Here is a 15,261-nt window from a genome sequence, read left to right as displayed (position 1 = left end):
GGATTTAGTCTCCTTTCATCGGCCCCCATCCAGCCCACCAGATGAAATGGAGAAAGATAGTTGAGTTCCATCATCATACTGATGACAAAATCCTCAAACGATCACTCCCAGTGGCCTCACATAGATGGCCGACAGTATGCGCGACAAAATAAAATCCTGTGGAATTTTGCAACACAAGTGCCAAAGGTCTGAGGCATAGTCCCCCAACGCTACTTTTTGGAAATGCCCCTATGAGTAGTAGAGGAACCACTAGGCATTGTACCTCCAACTTCTAGCATGTACAGCTGATCCATCAGGATGCCACTATTGATGGCACTGAAGGAGGCTGAGAGATCAAAGGGAAGGAAGAGAATTGCACTCCACCCTTTTTCATGAAGCCCCCTGATCAGGGCAATCGAGGCTTCTTCTTATTTTGCCCCAGACCCAGGCCTAAATAATAGGTTCAGATTATCTTGCCCTTGGGGACCCAGGTGGCGCTGTGGGTTAAACCACTGAACCTAGGGCTTGCTGATCAGAAGGTCGGCGGTTCGAATCCCTGTGACGGGGTGAGCTCCCGTTGCTTGGTCCCAGCTCCTGCCAACCTAGCAGTTCGAAAGCACGTCAAAATGCAAGTAGGTAAACGGCGTTTCCATGGGCTGCTCTGGTTTGCCACAGCCAGCTTTGTTATGCTGGCCACGTGACCTGGAAGCTGTACGCTGGCTCCCTCAGCCAATAATGCAAGATGAGTGCGCAACCCCAGAGTCGGTCACAACTGGACCTAATGGTCAGGGTCCCTTTATCTTGCCCTTACAACAGTGTCTGAAGCTAAAGCTATTTGTGACTGGGTGGTAAATATCACAAACTTCTGAATTCAAGGTAAGGTTTTTGAGAAGTCCTCACACTACAGCCTCTTTTAGAACAGCAGGCATCACCCGCTGGTGCAAAGATGCATCCACCGCACCCATAAGGTGGGTGTTGATGGGAGCCCTCCTCTGCCTGCTTTCTCCCCTCTTCCCAAAAGTGAGGTATTTCCCCACCCTTGAGGAAGCAGCAGAGATAAGGCACAAGCCATAAATCGAGCAAAGCAGAAAGTTCAGGTTGAGGAAAGTGGAGGATGGGAGTAGGAGCTCATCTTCACAGGTGCTTTCAAAAGCACATGGCAAGATCTGGATTTTCAAAAGCATAATCATAGCTGATTTACAGGCATATAATACTCATAGCTTTGCGTAAGAAGAAACCCTTTCAATGCTTTCTTATTGGAAAACCCAGGCATGTATTTATGTTTCTGATAGTGTATTACAAAGTGTACTGAGAGGAAAATGAAAGCTTAAAAAAAAAATCACATCACATCATTTTTGCTGTTGTTCCAAGTCAGAACAGCTGGATTTCTACAGCCTCCTAGTGGCTTAAATGGAAAATGGCAAAAAATACCACAATTTCTTTGCTAACCTTTTTTAATACAACCCTTGACTCACATTAAGATCTGACTGAGATTTTGGCTGTGTCTTATAGCTTGCTGAATAAATTCCACTGAAACCAACAGGTTCTGCTTCTGATCAGATGAATGTATTTGGGATAGGGATATTTAACTGGATGCGGGGCTTCAATATATTACTGCAATTTTGTGATCTACAATGCTCAGCACAGCACACCAGATATGCATTGCACAAAATCAGCTCAGCAAGTGGGGGTGGAGCTCTTCTGCTGGGTTCCCAGAGGTGGATCAGTGTTGCTTACTGGGAGGAAGAGGGGCAAGCAGGCAGGGAGGTTGGCATGGTGCAAATTCTCCAGCAGGAATGTTTGGTTGACTCTGCCAATGCATTTCACAGAATCATAAAATCATAACATTGTAGAGCTGAAAGATAGCCCGAGGGTCATCTAGTCCAACCCCCTGCAATGCAAGAATCTCAACTCGTGGTCTCCCACCCAATTCGAAACCATACCAGACCCTGCTTAGCTTTGCAAATGTGCTAGCAGCTTTATTGCTGCACCACTGCCCTGTGCCAACATCCCTTCACCTTGCCTCCAGGTAAGCAAGCGTCACCCACCTGTCAGGAAGCTAGCATAGCCATTTCTGATGATACATGTGGTGGCTCATCAGAGGTTTGATGAACCTCCTGTTTTTATTTTCCTGTCCAGGACTGAAAAGGAGGGAAATGATGTCAAGTCCTTGATAAGCCTGGTAGAATACAGACTACCCATGTTTTGGGATCTTTAGATGAGTCCCTTCACAGACTACCATCACTTATTGCGTGCACTGCATATTTCATGTGCAAAGATGACCTTTTCATAGTGGCGTGAAGGCATCTTGACTACGGAACACACTATGTAACTGGTGCTTGCAGTACAGTCTTTTCTGCACCAGGTCAAGGTAGTTTTATTTGCTCAGGTATTTAAACTGGCTTTATGACCTCTGTCTGCTTTTCAGTTGTGTGATCTGTTGCCTCTCAGTTCTGAAAAATGCAAGGACATAAGAAGAGTTTTGCTAGATAAGACCAAATACCCAATCTAGTACAGTTTCCTTTTCTCACAGTGGCCAACCATTTGCCCATGGGAAGTCCACAAGCAGAATATCACCATAATAGCTCTCTCGCCACTTGCGAATCCCAGCAACGGGTATTTAGAGGCACTCTCTCTATAACATTGTTGATGTTTTTATTGTACTGTATTGGAAACTATCAGGATGAAGGGCGGTTCCAAAAAAAAAAAATACTCTCACACAAGCTTGGCAGGCCTCCTTTGAAACCCTTAGCCCACACAACACCCAGCGATGTCTTGCTTTGAAAAAGAAAATTATATTTCGGCATTAAGCAATAATGAAATAGGCCGTTCAGCTTCCTTGGGATACCGTGTTTCCCCCTTTTTAAGGCGTAGTCATAAAATAAGCCATAGCAGCATTTCTAAGCATTTGAGAAATATAAGCCGTACCCTGAAAATAAGCCATAGTGATAGGCGCTGTGCGGAATAGAGCACTGAGCTCCCCGAGTCAGCAGCAGCAACGCCGGCCGCAGCAGTGTTTGCTGAGTCCTTTCTTGCTTTTGGGACTTGGTTACTGTGCTGGCTTGGGATGGTGTGTGTGCAATTGCTGTTGCTGCTTCGTGTTTTTCAGCCAGATTCTCTGGGTTCTAAGCACTTTCCCCCGTTTGTTTGTGAAGCAGCACTCGGCTGCAGCCCTTGCCTCTCCCGGCGGCTGCATGAATGCTCGATCCCCAGGAGGCTGCAGTTGATCGCTATCTCCTTTTCCATTTCTTTTGTCTTTGAGCACCCGGCCCCACCCCCTCTCCCCTTCGTGGAATGAAGAACGGAGTTTTAGAAGCATTTCCTCATTATAAAAAAAGGTCAGGAACTTTTACTTTAACCTCAAAAATGGGATATTTCCTCTCTCTAAAAACAACTCTGACCTGAACACCAATAAAACGGGGGTAGATCACTTCCAGTTTATAAATCCGCAAGTAGATCGCAGTCTCCTGGAAGTTGGGCTCTATACTTTGGCTGATTGCAAGCCTTTGCATCTTTAAAAAACAAAAACCATGCGCTTCTCAGTCTTAATTTTCCTTTAATTCACCCCCCTATACCCTCCTCCAACCATTGCCTCCTTCCATTCCTTACCCCCCTCCCTCTCTCCCCACTTCCCTCACTCCTGTGCGATCTCATTTAGTCATATACTTGCTTTTTCTGTTGTGTTGTCTATTTTATATTTAATATTATTACCCTTTATGATGTTACTTTTTCCCTTGCGATAATTATTATTTTTTATCTTTAACTTTCCTTTCCATATTTTTCCATATATAACTCAACACTTTCCCATTCCTTCTTAACTCTTTGGATAGAGTGCCCCCCCCCCTATTATTGTTGTTAATTTTACAATTCCTGGATTTTTTATGCTACAGGGCTATGGGGCTTCACTATTTGACCCCCCCCCCCAGGTTGGGATTTTTAAAATAGTTCTGTGGGTCCCAGGGCGCAGAATCACCCCCGATCCTTTCCTTTGTCTAAACAGACCTCTTCCCCCCTGACTTTGGAAGGCTGTGCTTCAAGGGTGATACCAGGGGTTTTTTAAGACCTGCACCTCTTAAGGATTGTTACGGTCCATAACTTCCATTGCTTTCTACAGGGTTGGGGGTTTAAAGCACTGCCACCCCACCCCACCCTGCAGGCGCTCGGAACTGGCAGCGCCAACAACGCGCCCAGCAGCGCGCAGAAGAGAGCACCGAGCGTCCTGAGCCAGTGGGTCCCAGTTGTACCAGCACTTTAAAAAAAAGACACCCCCTGAAAATAAGCCACTGCGTGTTTTTTTGAGGGAAAAAAGTTATAAGACGGTGTCTTAAAAAAGGGGAAACACGGTATGTAGGCACTTTCAGTGGTGGATTGCAGAGAGGCTGCCGGGTTGCAAGACATCATCCGACACAAGATACCTGGAGGTTAAGCTCTGCTATCAGCAAGTACCCACAAGGTTATCCTGATAGTCTAGGACTGAAACGGTAAAGGGGCGCCAGAAGGAACAGCTCTGTTTCTCCCACTCCAGGAAATTGTTTTATGCAGCGTAAGCTGGTAGTGTAGCTACGTGGGTATGGACCAGAAATATTGGGATGGAGAGCTTCATCTCACTTATCTGTACTGATTGTAGAGAAGTGCAACAGCAGAGGGTTGGAACATTGGGCGAAACACTCTTCAGGTGTCTCACATTAACAAAATAAAACATGTTTTCCAAAATGGGCCATGTGATGTTTAGGGATCTTGGCAGGGGACAAACAGAAGGAAGCACAGTGCCTCTTCAACCTGCTGCTGTGCTATAATAACATTTGTGTCTAGGGCTGGCAATGTTTAGAACAGGCTCGGGAACAAGCCAAGTCCACATTAGGACTGGCCTTGCGGGTGAAATTTGACAGGTAGGCGGGGACATCCACCTTTCAATCGCATGATGTCATATGACATCACATGAGGCACAGGTGGTCAACCCAACGGACCTCTCAAAATCCCTTGTGTGGGGTTTCCAAATGACGGACAACTAGCTGGCTGTCAGGTGCTTGGAAACCTGCAACCACTTCTAAATATTTCGGTATTTGCAAAGGGCTTTAATATAGCCATGACCCTCCATTCCAAAACGACACATGAGAGTGATGTGGGAGCTGGCTGAAAGCCCATTGCAAAAACACTCTTTTAAGCAGCTTTCCTGCTTCAAATATCACTCCAGGAATTTTTTTAAAATAAGGGCAAGGCAGCTGAATGCACTTTGCAAAATCACTGTTTGAAGTGACCCCCCCCCTTTAAGAATTTTTTGAGGCTGCCTCAAAGAGAGAATTTGCAAAGTGCTTAGTGACAGTTCCTTTGCTTCCATATGAGCAGATTAGAGGGGAGTGTGCAGCTGTCCTAAAGCACTGAAGGGAACACAACACTTGTTTCTCCTCTGTTGCCTTATTTATAAAGGTAAAATCCCCCCCACTTTGGAAACCAGTAAAAATTGCCAAAGATTAATCCAATTTGATGGGCATATTTTTTTTCCTTTACTCATGTGAACCCACAGAAAAAAGTCTGGGCTAAAAACTTCAGCCTAGTAGTGCTATCATTTTCCTTTCACAGAAATCTCACAGGGATGATCAAAATCACAACTGAGGCACCATGCTAGCCAACCTGCCTTTGCCGGTCAGAAACACTGCCTACTACATTAAAAACTAAATATATCCTTTCACTCTGAATGCTGCACTTCCTCTTGGCCTTCATGTCTATGTTGTTTTATTTATATATATATATATATATATATATATATATATATATATATATATATATATATATATCTCCCAGGAGACTGCTGGCTTTATGCGAAGTCTGTAATCTTGGTTGTACTAACTATCATTTTATATTGTTGTAAATACACTTGGATAGCTTCTAAAGAGATAGTAACTGCTTAACTGCGGCATTTAGGTGAATCATTTGATTATCTCTCTCAGCAGAGTATCGTTTTTGTAAAAGAGGAAACCATCATTAAGGGGAAATTGCTCAGGTGATTTGGCAACTGCAGGTCGAGTGCTCCTCTTCTGTCATTTAGACATTTAAAACAATGGCAAAACTCAGCCCTGTATGACTCTGAAAGAAGCCTGTAATCTTGCTCCACTTGTTATCTAAACTAGATATTTGGCAGAGACCTTCCAAAGTTGTTGGGTTTTTTAAAAACAAAACACAAAACAAAACTCTGCATTGAAATGAGTATCCTTCATATTTCTGAATGAATACAAGCAGTTAGAAAAACGCCAGTGATTGTGATAGACAAGAGACAGCTCAAATTTCCATTATAAAGACAGTCTGATGATAACTGCGTACAATGATTATTTGTTTCTTAGTTTAACATACCACAGGACCTGGTCTTCCAGTGAGTCCCATAGGGCCTGGGGGTCCCCTCATGGCAATCTGTGGTTTGAACAAAAAACCAAAAAAAGCATTCAGGCATTCTGCATGCAAACTATGACATGGTCCCTATGCAAAATCCAAAAATGTGTGTGCATGCAGTCCTAGGAATCACAATCCATTTTTATAAAATCCACACCTAATGCTGTGTTTCTCAAACTAGCAGGGATGATGGGAGTTGTAGTCCAACAACAGCTGGAGACCCAAGTTTGAGAAACACTGACATTCATTTTTGCCATTTTTGTACAAAACCATCTTTCTTTCCAGGAGCTCAGGAGGAGAGCTCTCTCTCATCATCTCTCTGTCTCTGTGTCTGTCTGTCTGTCTGTCTGTCTGCCTGCCTGCCTGCCTGCCTGCCTGTCTCTCCCTTTCTTTCTTTCTTTCTTTCTTTCTTTCTTTCTTTCTTTCTTTCTCTCTCACAAATTTCTCCCCATTTAATCCTCAATCTGAAAGGCAGTGGTGGTCAAACTGTGTCCAAGGGACGAAGCAGAAAAGGAGAGAGGGGTAGCAGAGAGGAAAAGAAAAATGGATGGGGGAGAGACAAAAGAAAGGGGGAGAGAGAGAGAGAAATGACAGAAAGAGAGAGAGGGGTAGCAGAGAGGAAAAGAAAAATGGATGGGGGAGAGTCAAAAGAAAGGGGGAGAGAGAGAGAGAAATGACAGAAAGAGAGAGAAGGTGGGGAAGAGTGTTGGTTCTGTACCCACCCACTCTGGCCTGCCCACAACTGGTTTTGGTACTGGTCACTGCTGGCATGTTGTACCTCACAGATTTGCACGCACATGGTGCCACCCCAAGTAGACCCAAGTAGACCTTGATAAAGAAAAATATCCCTCGCTGTAAGAAAATTCTAGCTTTCTCAGAAGAAAGTATGGGGGAGGGGAAATGCTGGGAACACAAGGATTTATGGGGAAGAGGGACAAAGCTTCTTCTCTCAGAGGACAATAACCCGTCACCTTTAGTTTCTTAGGCCGCGTACGCACCGTACATTTAAAGCACATATTCCCTCCCTGCAAATAATTGTGGGTTCTGTAGTTTATCCCTCACAGCGCTATAGTTCCTGAGACCCCTAACAAGCTACAGTTCCCAAGGCCTTTGTGTGCTTCACTCTTACCCTGGCTTGCTGAAGTATAGCTTGTGCTTGAGCTTCCTGTGCCGAGATGGCTGGGCCTTTGTCACCGCCGCCGCCACCAAAGCGGAACTGTATATAGGAGGACAGAATTTGTCAGAAAAACGTATCTATCAAAAACAAACAGGTTAGACATAAGCCGTAATTGCCCGAGGTCTTGAAGAAATTGGCTTCTTCGATCAAAAGTGTGGTTATGTCAACAGTTCTTCATACGGTACTTGGTCTGAAAACTTCAGAAACAGTTGCCAAAAATAGCATTGTTGTGGAGGTCGGACCCACATTAAGCTCATTTGAAGATGGGACTCATTCTGGGCTCCAGGCATCATCATGACCCTGGGGGTGATGCAGGGAACATGGTAAAGCTTGAGGGCTCTACAACCACAAGCCCATCCCATGTTCCTCCACCTTCTTCTCCTTCGCCATTACACACCTTCCAGCTGCAGCGATGAGGAGCATGAGCAGGTCATAAAGCAGGAGTAGCCAATGTGATGCCGTCTAAATGTTCTTCCACTACAACGCCCATCCATCCTATTCCACATGTCCAGTGGCCAAAGATCATGGAAGCTGCCGTCCAAGAACCCCTTGTGGGAGCCATGTTAGCTAATCGTACCCTTATTAACAGGAGCTTCCCTGTGCAAAGATCTCTGGGAGTTGAGTCCTTACTGAGAACCTAGTAGAGCTCAAGCTTTCACTGAGAAGCTTCTCAGGTAAGACTTATCTAGTCCCAGACAGCCGCTATCTCCAAATGCCTCTCACTGCCATCGCCGCTATTGGTAAGTTTTAGGGATGCCAGACTAGGCCAGAGCTTATGTAGGAGCTGAGCAGGAATTCAAGTTGAGTTTGGATTAATAAGCTAAGTACAGTGGTACCTCTGGTTATGAACTTAATTCGTTCCAGAGGTCCATTCTGAAGCTGAAACTGTTCTTATCCTAAGGCACACGATTTCTGTTCTCATCCTGGGGCAAAGTTTGCAACCAGGAGCAGCTACTTCCAGGTTAGCGGAGCTCATAACCTGAAGCGTTCCTAACCAGAAGCGTTCGTAGCCAGAGGTACCACTGTATTTAGCATGGGATATTTCCTTTCTTTTCACTATTCAGTTTAACTTGCTACAGGTTCAAATATGGACTGACTAACTTGCTAACGTAAGATAGCTGATGGTTACTAATACTGATTTGTAGTGTTGTTATCAGGAGAGCTGCAAGGCTCCTGCTTCTCTACCTTGCCTCCCTTCTATTTATCAAAGCAGCAGTAACAGCAGAGGAGGAATCAAGAATGAAAAGGCTGACAAGCTGTAGGAATATGGATTCTCATTTTAAAATGGCAAATTTCATTCCTAAAGCACTCAGAACAAAGGAAAAGGATTTGTTGAATCTAGCCGAAGGCATCGCCATAAAGCCTCTTTCTTTGTTACTACAACACATCATCATGAACAATAGGTTAAGTGTTGGTTTTGTTCTATGGTTTGAATACAATGAAGGTTTCTGGCACAGTGCCAAGGAGGCTGAGCCTCCAAGGAGGAATTCGGTCATTGCTATTATTTGACTCTTGAATTTTTACTATCTATCTAGCCTGGATGTAGATGAAGGAGAAGGAGCTTCTGGTCAATGGGAGTTGAAGAGCAGCAACATCAGGATGGCACCTGCTTCCCCATCCCTGAACTAGGTGACCCATTCAGAAAAAAATGTCCGTGGTTAATTATTCTACACCACTATCTCCATTTGCTTCTGGTAAGGATAGCGTTTGCAAAGCAAAACAAGACTTACCGGTAACATTAACATGGTACCTGGAGGTCCAGATAAACCATCAGCTCCTGGGAGACCAGGACGTCCAGGTGGGCCCTAGGAGATGCAAACGAGATGTTGAGACTTAAATAATTGGTTGTAAATATCTAGCTAGCCATAGGACATAATCGCAGCCTCTTTCACATTGAAAACAGCCGCTAAGCGGTGCATTTCCCCCTATAATTATTTAACATTGAAGGTTGGCTAAATTGCAGGAGCCACAGAAATGCAGAAGGCGAGGATGAGGGCGTTCGATGGACTTCCAAACTCTCGCATTGTTTAGTACTTAATGTTAACATACTTGGGTGCTTCTCCTAACACCAAGAAGTTTCAAGAGACACGATTCTCAAATGAAGAAGTGGCAGGTGCAGAAACAATTCAGCATCATCCCCCTCAACCCTTGTCACTAACTTTTTCACTCCATATCTCCTCCTCCTGAACCTCTTTTTATCTAGGTAAAGCAGCCACTAAGCTTCTGTTACAAGGATTGTGTTTGTAATGGATGGGGAAATGTCACTGGATGAAAGGGTGATTTTTAGCTGTAACTGTAACGTAACAGCTTTTGGATGCTTTAAACTGCTGCAGTTTTTAGACTACTGAAACTGTTTTAGAGCATTTTTGCTTTCCTTTGTTTTCAAAATTGTGGGTCTGTTTGCTACCCTGGGCTCCTTCAGGAAGAACGGCAGGACATAATCCCAATAAACAAACTAAGAATAAATAATGATGATATGCAGTTTCACCTCAATTTGCCTTTTGCATAATCAGATAACAGTATAATTTAGATCCATGGATATGTTTAGCAGCAGTCAAATATTTCAACCCAATATTTCTTCCAGTTTTAATGTGTGCGAAAGGTTACAATTGTTATGCCTAAACTTAGGTATGCAAAATACTGTTTCAATATGGCACAGAAGTCCTGGAATAATTTTTTAAAAAATTGACTAGATAACAGAAGTGTTAGAAGAAGGAATTATTTTAATATTTTAAAAATAGTAACGCAAGACAGGAAGATGTACACTAAGGATGTAGTACATCCTTTCATGGAGATAGGCCTATCCTTATTAAAGCAGGTCTGTCAAAAGCTGTAAGGTGCTATTAGGTCAGCTGTAGACACTGTGGATATATCCGTCTAGCATTTCAGGTATATATAAATTGACCCCTCTCTGCTGTTTCCATCATCTCCACTGAATCCATCAGGTCATCTAGAGAGGCCAGGAGAGGCAAAGAGGGCCTCATTTGTTCACTGAAGGTTCTTAAGCCTCAGAGTCCTGGACATACTGGGACAGAGGAGACCTACTGCTAACCAGCAGCCTTTGTCAAATTCCACTTTTTCCGTGATGAGTCTGAAGTCTGACCTGCGACGGGCCCAGCAAGAAACCACCATCAGAGCGAGTCCCACCTCTCTCAGATTTCAGAAAATTCTACTATGTACCTGATGCACCAAAGTTAAGGCCTCAAACCAGGGGCGTAGCAACGGGTGCGTTGGGGGTGGTCTGCCCCGGGTGCCACGCTGGAGGGGGGGTGACACTTGGCGCCCCCCTGAGACTCCTAAGCCGAGCCCTTCCGCCCGGTAAAAAGCCTTGCTTGGTATGGCGGCTGGCTTGCTCGCTCACCTGCTTGGCGCGCGCTTTGCTTCAAGGGTGCGGCGTCCGTACGGGCTACTGCTCTTGCGTGCCGTCCATACAGGATGCCACCTGGGCTTGCTACGCCACTGCCTCAAACCCGACATCCTTGCCTTAGCTGACATTACCAATGTTTGGGAAGTTTATTTCATAAACTGGATTATATGCTTCTAACTACCCAGTTTGGGACATAATGCCTTCCTCGTGCTCATTTATAACCCGCACCAACTTACCCTATCACCTGGGTCACCCGGAGGTCCAGTGGGGCCTTGTGTACCTGAGGGACCCATAAGACCCTGTGAATTAAAACAACAACAACAACAATATTGAATGGTTGTGCTGAATCATTTTCTATAGCAGTAGTTCAGACTGCGACCAATTTTGGATCAAGGGCCAGCAAAGTGCTTTCTATCTGAGCCAATTATCGGTTCCTCAAAAAGAAATGCACAACTATGTAAGCAGCCCGTTTTCCAAAAGCCCCAATCTGTTCTCATCAAAAAACAGTGTCTTAGGTGGTACTCATGAGCTGCTATGCAAAATATCTGCATTCATTTTATTATGGCAGTACTGAACACAGTTAATACCACCCCCCAAAAAAATATTTTGTTTTCTTTGGAAAAAAAATATTAAAAAGAAATTTAAAAATCACATATGTACCGGAGGCCCTGGAGGTCCTGGTGGTCCTTCAATAAGCATCCCCTATGGAAAAAGAAAAGGAAAGATTATACAATTTTGATTGGAGAAAGGGCAAAAAGCAAAGAGTACATCACTAATAACTAGCACAAAATTCACACAAATAAATAAATAAATGTAACTTCCTTATCTGACATGTGTTGGTTATTTTGCAGTTATTAAAGGGCCATTGGTCTAGTTTGCAAATCACTTTAAACCATAGTTAGAAGAAGAAGAAGTAGCATTTTAGTATATGCTGCTGAAATTTAAGGATGTGTTGCTCCTCCCCCGCAATAATCTGGCTTGTTGTTAAGTGCAAACCTGTCTCGTTGTCTGCTCCCCCACCAAACAAACCACAAACTGTAAGAAGAAGAAAAAGGCTTTTGCTCATTCACGTTAAATCACAGCTTCTGCTCTAATGTGACATGTGAGCCAGGTGCAATTCACAGGCCACAACCTGCATTTCCCAGCATTTCCCATGCAACACATCAGATGTATGCTTTCAGTACAACTATGCATTAAAAAGCATTTTCCACAAATCCAGCTGGGACACAATACTCAAAATGAAGCACCACTTCATAAATCCACTTTATGGTAAATGCTGCCCTTTCCTCAACAGGAAGGTTATAAAGTGCTTGTTTGAGGCCTGGCTTGAATATTCTTGGTCCCCAATGCAATTGCCTATGAAAGCACACAGGACAACTGATGAGAGCTCGTAACAGTCAGGGGTTGAAGAGCAGCAGTGGCTTATAAACTGGGCTTTCAGTGTGGGGTGCACACTGCAATTTGTGCAGTCACTGACGCTGCAATACAGTTCTGCACTTCTCAAACAGATGGAATTGGTCAAATTATGGCGCTGTAAATCCAGTATCCAATTCCCTGTCCCTTCACACAATCTTGCCTTGATTGTGATTCATGATGCAACAAATATTCACCCGTGCTGATTTTCAGGGTGAAAGAAGTGTTTTGGGGGTACCAAAGTTATTTGCTAAACTTGCAACACTGAGAATATTTTTTTTTGAAAAAAATAAATCCTAAATTTGCTTGCTTGCTTGCCCCATCCTTTAGTGCTCTGGCACTATTACCCACCCACTCCAGATTTTTCCTGTTTGTGTGATCTCATCCAATCAAACAACATCATTACGCAGCCAATCAGATTGGCTATGTGCTAAAATCGTCAAGATTAAAAAAGTAGAATAAGAACTGTGCTTCCTGGATTGGTCACATGGCTCATCCTGGCCAGTCAGTGCAATGGTTTCTGAAAAAGGCAAACATTTTTGTTGCCCTGAAAAATCTCTGCATGTCTTTCAATGCAGTTTGAAGTCTTCATGAAAATCAATTCCACTTTCAGTTCAGTCTCAAGTTACAAACTCCCACGAGCAATCATATGAGAGACCAAGAATATGATAGCATATTCAAACAAACAATTCACTGCATGCTCAATCTATTGTTGGAGTATACTGCATCAAACTGGTAGGGAAAGGGTTGCATGACTGAAGAAGAGTTTGGATTTGGATGTGATATCCCACTTTATCACTACCCTAAGGCAGTGGTCCTCAACCTTGGGCCTCCAGATGTTTTTGGCCTACAACTCCCATGATTCCTAGCTAGCAGGACCAGTGGTCAGGGATGATGGGAATTGTAGTCTCAAAACATCTGGAGGCCCAAGGTTGAGGACCACTGCCCTAAGGAGTCTCAAAGCAGCTAACAATCTCCTTTCCCTTCCTCCCCCACAACAAACACTCTGTGAGGCAAGTGGGGCTGAGAGACTTCAGAGAAGTGTGACTAGCCCAAGGTCACCCAGCAGCTGCATGTGGAGGAGCGGAAACGCGAACCCGGTTCACCAGATTAGGAGTCTACCGCTCTTAACCACTACACCACATTGGCTGAAAGCTTCAGCATGGAAACCATCATTCATATAGAAAACAACTCTGTTAGGGAAGGGAAGACCACAATCTTGCTCCCTTGACCTCTTGATTTCTATACACATGGTTTTCCCCCTTTATGTAGGCATTCAGTCATGTACTTTACCCACTGCAGTTTTAAGTGACACACTCCAGGACAGTTTTGCCATGGGATGAACTGTTTTTTTATGGAGACCTCCTGCTATCCATCATGGGCCTTTTATCTGGTAGGCCATCTGCCTTCAGAAGCTGTCACAACAGACAGAAACCTAACAGGTTCAGCATTTTCATACACAAAGTGTGACCACACAGGAAGCTACCCCTGTTGCATTTCTGCCTGAATACGATTGTTTGTAATGTGTCAATAGCACTCTACTATGCATGTGTATTTAAAAATAAATAATGCTAAGTGCAAGGTAGGTCATTATCAGACAGTAATCCCAGCTACAGTGGCCCTGGGACTTACTTATGAGTAGCATGCGTGGGATCAGACCACAAATCTGAGTGATTTGTAGTAGTGCCCCTCTATGTACTCAGAAATAAGGCTTGCTGAGCTTAATGGAACTCTCAGCCTGCTAAGGAGTTGCAACCTCAGTCGCTTTGCAGATTCGGAGAAAATACTGCAGACACGAAACTGTTGAAGGAGCTGCTTTGTGGACAACCTTTGGGCTTTGAAAATCTTTCTTGCAGAAACTGAAGCGCAACTAGACACTTATTGCTTCAGTATTACTTTGTGTTGCTTCAGAAGCTGCCTTACACTCACAATTGTGTTGGTTTAGAGTGGTTGTGTTTGCATTGCCTTCCTCACACTGCTAGGGAGTGACTTTGCATGTGTCACAGTATAGGGCTTACAATAGCTAGGAGACCCAGACGTTCTGCGGGACACTTTCGTGCAAATGTCTTCCCTTATTATTGACAGCATGTTTCATCTCTGGCTTCTGACTCAACTGCTGTTTCAGCCACACCATCGTCATCTGTCACCAGTACAAATCTATTCATGCTTCTTCTGTAGGAGATGCTGCAGAGGGCCAGGTCCTAGCTAGCCATTTAGAATTAAGAGGGGTGGAGGATTTGAAAGCGAACTCAGAGCCAAAGTCAAGCCTTCCTCAGAATTCAAGACGGGCTTACACCACACCTGTACCCTCCTCTTTCTAAAAACATGTCTTGCCAAGAAGGAGGTCCCAGTAGCTGGGGAAGGTTGCAGCAGCAATGGAGCTCTAATATTTTTAAGGCTTGCCTGTTTGGGTGGAGTGTCTATTAATGTCACGGTAGGAGCAAGGGGGCCTGCAGCCTACAATGCCTCCTGTAAAACCACTGAGCTGGGAAAATACTGAAAACTACAGCATTTTCCAGCATTCTCATGTGGATCCTGCAGCTTAAAGATGAAGCTGCAACAGAGCACATTACTCCCAGACAGAGGGAGTAAGCATGCACAGGAAGTTAAGTCCTGATGAACTCAGCGTGGTTTGTTTCTGAAAAGAACACAGAAAGCTGCCTTCTACTGAGCCAGACCACTGACCCATCTAGCTCAATACTCCTTACTTCAGCTTTCTTCAGTCTGATATCCTCCAGGAATTTTGAGATCCAGCTTCCATCAATTCCAGCCAGCACGGGCAATGGCTAGGAATGATGAGATTTGCAGTGCAAACACCTGGGGGGCACCAGATTGGGGGAGGCTTGTTGGGAGTGGTTCTGCGTGATTTCACTCAAAAGGTCAGGGGAACTTCAGCATGCAACACATGTGCTCTGTGGCCTTCCCCCAGTGCATTGGACTG

General features: G+C 44.3%; 1 protein-coding gene across 2 annotated transcripts in view; it reads right to left on the bottom strand.

Annotated features, from left to right (window-relative positions):
* COL11A1 (collagen type XI alpha 1 chain) overlaps window positions 1-15,261 on the bottom strand; it is a 248,703-nt gene that overhangs the window by 134,440 nt on the left and 99,002 nt on the right. For both annotated transcript variants that reach the window (XM_035122972.3, XM_035122973.3), the window contains 5 exons: window positions 11,568-11,609; window positions 11,144-11,206; window positions 9,271-9,345; window positions 7,493-7,579; window positions 6,328-6,384 (listed from right to left, as the gene is read on the bottom strand). In XM_035122972.3, the coding sequence (XP_034978863.3) occupies window positions 6,328-6,384; window positions 7,493-7,579; window positions 9,271-9,345; window positions 11,144-11,206; window positions 11,568-11,609 (324 nt within the window). The remainder of the gene's footprint in view (window positions 1-6,327; window positions 6,385-7,492; window positions 7,580-9,270; window positions 9,346-11,143; window positions 11,207-11,567; window positions 11,610-15,261) is intronic.

This window comes from Zootoca vivipara, chromosome 7 (genome assembly GCF_965207765.1).
Source record: "Zootoca vivipara chromosome 7, rZooViv2.hap1.1, whole genome shotgun sequence".
In the NCBI taxonomy this organism is placed as follows: domain Eukaryota; kingdom Metazoa; phylum Chordata; class Lepidosauria; order Squamata; family Lacertidae; genus Zootoca; species Zootoca vivipara.
Note: the sequence above shows the minus strand (reverse complement) of the source record. Positions and strands in the feature narration are given on the sequence as shown.